Source organism: Daktulosphaira vitifoliae, unplaced genomic scaffold, assembly GCF_025091365.1.
Source record: "Daktulosphaira vitifoliae isolate Bord-2020 unplaced genomic scaffold, ASM2509136v1 Scaffold_3, whole genome shotgun sequence".
NCBI classification, from domain to species: Eukaryota; Metazoa; Arthropoda; class Insecta; order Hemiptera; family Phylloxeridae; genus Daktulosphaira; species Daktulosphaira vitifoliae.
In genome coordinates, this window is record NW_026099574.1 from 3,335,412 (window position 1) to 3,345,705 (window position 10,294).

The window sequence follows — 10,294 nt, forward strand, 5'->3', positions numbered from 1 at the left end:
AAAAAAAAAAAAAAAAAAAAAAAATAAACACATCATGGTAAAATTAATACCTTCTCAGCTTCGCATCGAAGCTAAAAGTCATTTTTTTGTGAAAAAGTTTCTATTTTGAAGCATTTGGACAGGTAAAGGGTCAAATGTTCACAAAAATATATATAATAGTTAAATACCTAAGGTATCTATAAACAAATTTATATTGATTTGTTCATTTTTAAAAGAATTTGGAAAGTTTTAAGAAAAAAAAATTATATATAATTTAAATATTACAATGTAAACATAATAATATAAATATAACATGGTTATATTTGACATGGCTCCCGAAGCGTCGGGAGCCATGTCAATGTATATTTTGTGATAACTTCATAAATAATTTTAGTATTTATCAAGATAGCAATANGAAGCGTCGGGAGCCATGTCAATGTATATTTTGTGATAACTTCATAAATAATTTTAGTATTTATCAAGATAGCAATATGTTTTATGTAATTATATTAGTATAGCTACCAATAATCTCTTTTAAGCCATTCAACATAACAACGATATCCGAATATTATTGAAAAGTAATGTCATGAATAAAACTACTTTGTTATATGCAAAAAAAAATATTAAAATATCATACAAATTAAATCTACAATGGTAATTTATTCGATTAAATCACCTCAATATTTAAAATAATGTTTTATTAAGAGTATTTTTATTCTTTTTAATTACAAAAATGTTTAAATTTAACTATATTTTTCAAAATAAACTTTTTTGTTTAATAGCAATATATTCAAACAAAATTTTATAAATAAAGAAAATAGAGAAGGAGTAAAATTCAGGCATCTTATACACTCGATTACATAATTTTAAGTAATCTAATTAAATTTGAATAAAATAATAAAAAATTAATTAATGTGTGCATTTAGGTATTTTAAATAAAGATTTGAGTGAAAAAAAAATATGCCCGTTTGAAAAGGGTACCACAGAAATAGCTGCTAAAATTGGTGACATTGAAACATTAAAACTAGCTTACGAGAGTGGTTGTGAATGGGATGAATATACGACTGCTGAAGCTGCTGCAAATGGACATTTCGAATGTTTAAAATATGCACATGAAAATAACTGTAGGTGGGATGACGAAACAACTAGAGACGCTGCTGCAAATGGACATTTCGAATGTTTAAAATATGCACATGAAAATGGATGTCCATGGGATGTAAGGACAACGATATATGCTGCAACAAATGGGCATTTAGAATGTTTAAAATATGCACATGAAAATGACTGCAGTTGGAATGAAGAAACAACAAGAAAAGCTGCTGCAAATGGACATTTCGAATGTTTAAAGTATGCACATGAAAATGGATGTCCGTGGGATGTAAGCACAACGATATATGCTGCGACAAATGGACATTTAAAATGTTTAATCTATGCACATGAAAATGACTGCAGTTGGAATGAACAAACAACAAGAAAAGCTGCTGCAAATGGACATTTCGAATGTTTAAAGTATGCACATGAAAATGGATGTCCGTGGGATGTAAGCACAACGATATATGCTGCGACAAATGGACATTTAAAATGTTTAATCTATGCACATGAAAATGACTGCAGTTGGAATGAAGAAACAACAAGAAGAGCTGCTCTGAATGGACATTATGAATGTTTAAAATATGCACATGAAAATGGGTGCCATTGGATTAAAGACATTACTAGATATGCTGTTATTGGAGGTAATTTAGATTGTTTGAAATATGCTCATGGAAATGGATGTTTATGGGATACAAGCATAACGATAGTAGCTGCAAGATATGGGCGTTTAGGATGTTTAATCTATGCACATGAAAATGACTGCAGTTGGAATGAAGAAACAACAAGAAGAGCTGCTCTGAATGGACATTATGAATGTTTAAAATATGCACATGAAAATGGGTGCCACTGGATTAAAGACATTACTAGATATGCTGTTATTGGAGGTAATTTAGATTGTTTGAAATATGCTCATGGAAATGGATGTTTATGGGATACAAGCATAACGATAGTAGCTGCAAGATATGGGCGTTTAGAATGCTTAAAATATGCACATGAAAATGGATGTCCATGGGATGTAAGGACAACGATAGCAGCTGCAACAAACGGGCATTTAGGATGTTTAATCTATGCACATGAAAATGACTGCAGTTGGAATACAGAAACAACAAAAAACGCTGCTATGAATGGACATTATGAATGTTTAAAGTATGCACATGAAAATGGATGTCCGTGGGATGAAAGCACAACGATATATGCTGCGACGAATGGACATTTAGAATGTTTAATCTATGCACATGAAAAAGGATGTGTATTAGATAATAGGATAACTACTGTGGCTATCAATAATGGTTATTTTGAAATTTTAAAATATGCTCATAAAAATGGATATCCATGGCCTAAAAGAACAACAAAAATAGCTGCAAGTTATGGTGACTTAGAATTTTTAAAATATGCTCATGAAAACGGTTGCAAATGGGATGAAGGTACAATAGTTACAGCAGCCATGATTGGTAATTTAGAAATTTTAAAATATGCACATAAAAATGGTTGTCCATGGGATGACGGCATACTTACTGTAGTTATTAAAGGAGGTGGTTTAGAAATTTTAAAATATTTACTTGAAAATGGATGTCAATGTGATGAAAAAACAACACAAGCTGCCGCAAGTTATGGTAATTTAGAATTCTTAAAATATGCAATTGAAAACGGTTGCAAATGGTATGAAGGTATAATAGTAACAGCAGCTATGAATGGTAATTTTGAAATTTTAAAATATGCACATGAAAATGGATGTCCATGGGATTATGACACAACTAGAGCTTCTGCAGCAAGTGGTTGTTTAGACTGTTTAAAATATGCTCATGAAAATGAGTGCCCATGGCATGAAGAAACATTAAATACAGCTGCCGCACATGGTAATTTAGATTGTTTAAAATATGCATATGAACATGGATATAATTGGACTGAAGGTACGATGAGAGGCGCTGCTGCCAATCGACAATTAGAATGCATCAAATATGCCTTTGAAAATGGTTGTAAATGGGATGAGGGTACAACAAGGGAAGCTGTTGCAAGTGGTTGTATTGATTGTCTTAAATTTGCTCATAAAAATGGATGTAATTGGAATGAAGGTACAATAGTTACAGCTGCCATGCGGGGAAATTTAAGTTGCTTAATATATGCCCACGAAAAAGGATGTAAATGGGATGAAAGCACCACAAGACTTGCTGCTGCAAATGGTCAGTTTCGTTGTTTAAAATATGCTCATGAACATAATTGTCCATGGAGTATTAATACCATTTATGAAGCTACTCGAAGAGGTTTTTTGGATATAATCAACTATGCTAACGAGAATGGCTGTATTAATTAGTTTTCTGATAAAATATTATTCATATTTTACATTCCATTACATTATAGTTTAAATAAATCGTCTTGAGATAAAATGATAATAATTATATTGAGAGCAATCATGTAATTTTGTATTCTTAATAAATACTATTTTTGAAATTATAACCAAAATACTTAATAATAAATGTCCGAATTTTCCAATCATATAATTATTGTTCAATACACAATAAATATAATAGAAAATGTTTATAAGTAATGACAAAAATGTTACATTTCTATACAAACTTTTATAATTTATTTATAAATAACAATACATGGTTATAAAATCAATGTGTATATTAAAAATGTATACGGATAATTCTAAAATGCCCTTACAATTAATTTTTTATGCAATCATAAAAATGTATAGATTAAAATTGTATTTCTTATTTATATGAAGGTCAAGTTACTTATAGACATGGTTTATAAATTATAACAAACTTGTTACAAGTTATTTTATTACAAAAAAATAATAATGCTTACACTTTGTTAAAAAAAAAGTGTATTTCTATTTGTGTAGCACACACAAATATAATAAAAAAATAAATAAATTACAAAGTAAAATGATTTAATTTTGTAGTTCAAACCTATTATTATATCAAACTTAATTCGTCAATAAATAATTTTAAAACATGGAATAAGTAACTGTTTAATTGATAAATTATAATTTGAGAGTTCAGAATTTAAATGATGGTAACAAAAAGAAACCATATAATAAAATAATTCTAATATGGATAAGACATTTTTTCTCACGAGGGGAGATTTCAGTGAGGAATCCTTGATCTTTATTGAAGTTTTTGAATCTATAAAAGATAAATATCAAATGAGTTAAACATTTTTTCTACATAAAATAGGATTAAGAAAAATATGCAAAAAATTTGTTGCAACGGTTCAGTTAGAGCTTTGTACCCCAAGCGTAGAGATATAAGTTTTAACGATTCGGTAACCGTACGTCGCATGTGTCTAATGAAAACAAAAGACAATTTAAATTTTGGCGACTTAAAAAACGCAACAAAATTTAAATAAACTTATCTTTATATGTTATGTCAATATATTTATATAATATTTATGAAAATCAGTGTTCTGCCTTATAAGGTATTTTAAAATAAAATCCAGAATTTTAACACAAAAATAGCATATTTTTCAATAAGATAGACATTTTCACCATGAAGACAAATCCAGAAATCAAATTTTTTTCTTCTAATTAAAGTATATTACATAAGTTTTAATTTAAGATATATATATTTATAAAAATGTCAGTATTTCCGGAACATTATCAAATATTAAGTTGAAAAAGTTCTATTTTCTAAACAAATGTTTAAAATTTGACCCCCTTGTATGAAGGGATATAGTGCAGTTTAAAAAAAAGTATGTCGGATGAAAGGGATATATAAAAAGTATTTATAAAAAAAAATAATATCGATCCATACATTTTTCAAAAACTTATAGCAATATAAATTAAAAATACAAAATCAAGAATATTATTACGGAAATCATACGTTTTTCTTTAACTCTGATGTGTGTTTTCACCACGAAGTCCACAGTCTTTTTTTTTCAAATTAAAGTATATCGCCTAAGTTTTAATTTAAGATATATATATATAAGTGTCAGTAATTCCGGAACATTTTCAAAAATAAAGTTAAAAAAGTAAATTTTTTGTGAAAAAGTTTCTATTTTGAAGCGTTTGGGCAGGTAAAGGGTCAAATGATCACAAAAATATATATGATAGGTAAATACCTAAAGTATCTATAAAAAAAATTATATTGATTTGTTCATTTTTAAAAAAGTTATGAAAGTTTTAAAAAAAAAAAATTGGAAAAATAAGGAAAATTACCGATTTTTAAATTTGTAATTTTTTTTAGAGATTTCCCTTATTTACGGGGATCGAAAGAAATTTTACAGTAATTTAATGCAGGCTATTTTTTTAATTGTCCGCTATTTTATTATTCAACTTATTTCTCTAACTAATTATAGTTACTAGGAAGAAGGATAATGTGCATGAAGTCGAAATATCAAGTCTGGGCTGCATCTGTTAGTCGTGATTGCGTTAACAACAAAGTCTAATTAACTAGTCGAGTTTAAATCTAAATCAATTTGTCAAAACTGTTCGCATAAGCCAAAGCCGCTGGGGTTATAGTGCGGTTATAATCCTCATACATTATTTAACTGTACAAAAATTGACTGCGGCCTGAGTGTACGTCGTAATCGTTACATTTAGGGGTTGAATAACGCCTCAATAACACTTAGAAACGATTGAATTTTTATTGCCAGTAGACTGGTTAAGACTGCCAAAAGACAAAGAATGCTTTTCTTGAGGCTTATATTTACTCAGTACGGTTAGACGTTTAAATATCGAGTCGAACACAGTTTGAGTTAAAACAAAAGCTTTAAAAAATCTCCCTCTTTATCGATATTTTCTGAATGGTAACTTGTATCGTATGTGCATTTATATTATTGTCAATCTATCATTCTAACATACAGAGCACAGAATAGCGTTTTTTCGTTGATAAGTTTTTTTACTCTCTTTGTATACTTGTGATTCTATCCCTTACGCGTTTTATCCTCGGAGAAGGTCTCCCTTATTGTGTACTCAGTCACATTGTTAGCATGTGAGTATATGCGAAGGGATGTTAATATTTCTAGCAAACTTTGTGCAAAACACATTTTTCCTATGTATTCCGCGTTTGTCACTCCCTTGGGATACTAAGGGTCATCGATCGAATTGATGTTTTCATAAAGTTCCGTTAAATCCTCGGTCCATTTGAGTGACATGGTGTGAAAACATAATCATATACAGCTCAGAAAGTCCCCTCAGAGTGGTGTTTGTATTAGTTATAGATGTTTTCCTGATACACACTCGATCGAATCAAACGTTACACAGCTTGAACCAAACGAAAATTGTCGATATCTAAAGAAAATGTACAAAAATGGAATACTCAAGAGTTTTACACTACATGTTCGATGTTCAATCAGCAAATAACAAGTAACAACACACTAAAGGATTCTTCTTACCGAAAAATAGTCGTGCCATCTTAAAGTCCAACAACTTGTATCAGCTATATTATAATTAAATTTATTCAAAAATCATTTGTAATAAATACAGCTGCTGGTACTTCATTTTAATTTCAATTAACTCGGCAACATTAATAATTAATGACATTTCAATTGTCATCTGGATAAGTAAAACACAACACAAATTGATCTAATACATATGAGTAAATTAAACGCATCAAAAAATTTTTATCGTCGATATTACACCGTGTGAATTTCATGATTGTTGTAATAATATTTTGATTGTGAATTTGTTTTAAATTATATTGCAATTTTACATACGATCACCATCGATAAAAAGTAAGATTTGAACTTGAAAATTTAGTCAAGAAAACTGTACTTAAAGTATTGTGGATATGTTTGACATATCGATCATATAAAAACATACAGGAAAAAAGGTATTGTTTCTCTAAGTTTTAATAGAAAATCACTCATTCTTTGTATTACTATAGTTTATATATCCATGAAAAAAGATATATATTTTGTTTGATTAACAAATTGATCCTATGCAAAAACAACATTGAAGTTTTTGCAAGAAAATAAATAAAATTTTAGAATCTACTGTTTACAATTCGAGTATAATATTCAAAACAAATAAAAATTTTAGTCAAAACAATTACTTAAAAATATATGTAAATCTGTGTAAATATATCTCAAATTTGAAAATACTCAAATATTAAAACTCGATTAAAAGTAATTGAGTAAAAACTATTTAATAACTTATTGTTAAGTAATTTATCGAACTAGTTTTATTTGTTATTTTTTCAAATGGTGTTATTTGAAAAACTAAAATAAAAAAAAGTTAAATAATAACTTAAAAATTTTAATTCACACATCAAACTATGTTACTTAATACAGTTCTTACAATAGAATACTATGATCTATTATTATTGTATGAATTAGTTTTGATAATAATAAGCCATATAAATATAACAAATAAAAAATCATTGAGAATCGATGTTTTTCCTAACATTTATGTACACATGGTTTTATAGTAATGTAATCCGCTACTCAGATTTTACAAAGTCAACGTCGTCAACTTCAAACCAAAGGCAGGTTTACTTAAAAAAGTTCTAAAGCTATAGGCACGAGGATTTACGAAACTACTTTCTTCCGGTCCGTTAGACGTTCGAATCCATTGTGAAAAATTCATTAGAAAACGGCAGCCAATCGCTTTTCGCGAGGTCTTTGCCCTTCTCCTAGAACCTAATCTAGAAAATTGTATTGTACACTCGTAGCACACGGTGTCGATACTGCAGTCGATACTCAATGAGATTATTTTCTCTGAACGATCTTCTCGATTCGGCGGCTGCGATGATGATAATAACAACAATGCGTTGCATTCGGTCGGTGTGACTTGCCGGCGTCCGTGTGTCTGTATTGAATGACTGAGATAATTAGTCAAAACCACATTATACCCGTGACTAATGGGAGACGGGGATGGAAAAGCGCCGGCGGAGGAAAGATATTACTTTTTTTTTATGCAGTCATCACTTGTCTTCACTTTTTTTCCTTTGCCATAAATGGCCGTTTGCAGCCGCCAGTTATTGTTCTACGGTCATGTCGTAGATGCGCGTATAGCAACTGCCGGTACGCCGCTGTGTTGTCGGTTGTTATCATTATTTATGTTGTGCATAATAAATTCGCTTCACACGGTAATTATTTAAACGATTTAAATATTATCGTGTAGAGAAACGAGGAAAACAACGCCAGTCAATCACCGAGGTCCGAGTCCATTCTCGTCTCGAGATATATGTAAAATTTGTACGTTCGACCGACTGTTGCGTTTTTTATGCTGCCTACGGACGCCACTTGAGGTAATAGTTCGTGGGGTCTAATAATGCACCGCCCGAAGATGTCTACTAATATCGGACTGGGCGAGAGTGTGTATCTGTGTTTTCCAAGTATATCATAAAACAATCATCACGTAGGAGCCTATGGAATTTTTCTATTATTTAATCGTACGGCGAGATCTTCGAGTATCCTAAAACGATTAGACGGTTATTTACAAGTTCAGAGTAGGACATTTCATGAATAAAATTTAAATTATCCATTCAAAGCTATGGCCGCCGGTTAATACGATTTTATTATCTTTAAAATCGCTGCACAAATTCAATATTACACATAATGTGCTTAGTACAGTTATACGCGAATATCTCATGAACAAATAAGTGAGAAACACGGAGGGGATTCTGCCATTTCCGAACAACGTCACGCAATAATTGACATTNAACTCAAATTGATCTAATACATATGAGTAAATTAAACGCATCAAAAAATTTTTATCGTCGATATTACACCGTGTGAATTTCATGATTGTTGTAATAATATTTTGATTGTGAATTTGTTTTAAATTATATTGCAATTTTACATACGATCACCATCGATAAAAAGTAAGATTTGAACTTGAAAATTTAGTCAAGAAAACTGTACTTAAAGTATTGTGGATATGTTTGACATATCGATCATATAAAAACATACAGGAAAAAAGGTATTGTTTCTCTAAGTTTTAATAGAAAATCACTCATTCTTTGTATTACTATAGTTTATATATCCATGAAAAAAGATATATATTTTGTTTGATTAACAAATTGATCCTATGCAAAAACAACATTGAAGTTTTTGCAAGAAAATAAATAAAATTTTAGAATCTACTGTTTACAATTCGAGTATAATATTCAAAACAAATAAAAATTTTAGTCAAAACAATTACTTAAAAATATATGTAAATCTGTGTAAATATATCTCAAATTTGAAAATACTCAAATATTAAAACTCGATTAAAAGTAATTGAGTAAAAACTATTTAATAACTTATTGTTAAGTAATTTATCGAACTAGTTTTATTTGTTATTTTTTCAAATGGTGTTATTTGAAAAACTAAAATAAAAAAAAGTTAAATAATAACTTAAAAATTTTAATTCACACATCAAACTATGTTACTTAATACAGTTCTTACAATAGAATACTATGATCTATTATTATTGTATGAATTAGTTTTGATAATAATAAGCCATATAAATATAACAAATAAAAAATCATTGAGAATCGATGTTTTTCCTAACATTTATGTACACATGGTTTTATAGTAATGTAATCCGCTACTCAGATTTTACAAAGTCAACGTCGTCAACTTCAAACCAAAGGCAGGTTTACTTAAAAAAGTTCTAAAGCTATAGGCACGAGGATTTACGAAACTACTTTCTTCCGGTCCGTTAGACGTTCGAATCCATTGTGAAAAATTCATTAGAAAACGGCAGCCAATCGCTTTTCGCGAGGTCTTTGCCCTTCTCCTAGAACCTAATCTAGAAAATTGTATTGTACACTCGTAGCACACGGTGTCGATACTGCAGTCGATACTCAATGAGATTATTTTCTCTGAACGATCTTCTCGATTCGGCGGCTGCGATGATGATAATAACAACAATGCGTTGCATTCGGTCGGTGTGACTTGCCGGCGTCCGTGTGTCTGTATTGAATGACTGAGATAATTAGTCAAAACCACATTATACCCGTGACTAATGGGAGACGGGGATGGAAAAGCGCCGGCGGAGGAAAGATATTACTTTTTTTTTATGCAGTCATCACTTGTCTTCACTTTTTTTCCTTTGCCATAAATGGCCGTTTGCAGCCGCCAGTTATTGTTCTACGGTCATGTCGTAGATGCGCGTATAGCAACTGCCGGTACGCCGCTGTGTTGTCGGTTGTTATCATTATTTATGTTGTGCATAATAAATTCGCTTCACACGGTAATTATTTAAACGATTTAAATATTATCGTGTAGAGAAACGAGGAAAACAACGCCAGTCAATCACCGAGGTCCGAGTCCATTCTCGTCTCGAGAT

At 30.2% G+C, this 10,294-nt stretch overlaps 1 protein-coding gene across 1 annotated transcript in view; it reads left to right on the forward strand.

The window, feature by feature from the left end:
• Positions 1-3,627, forward strand: part of LOC126903343 (uncharacterized) — an 11,985-nt gene extending 8,358 nt beyond the window's left edge. The window contains exon 3 of the mRNA XM_050681491.1: positions 906-3,627. Coding sequence (XP_050537448.1) covers positions 906-3,382 — 2,477 coding nt within the window. The 3' untranslated portion in view covers positions 3,383-3,627. The remainder of the gene's footprint in view (positions 1-905) is intronic.
• The last annotated feature ends 6,667 nt before the right edge of the window (positions 3,628-10,294 follow it).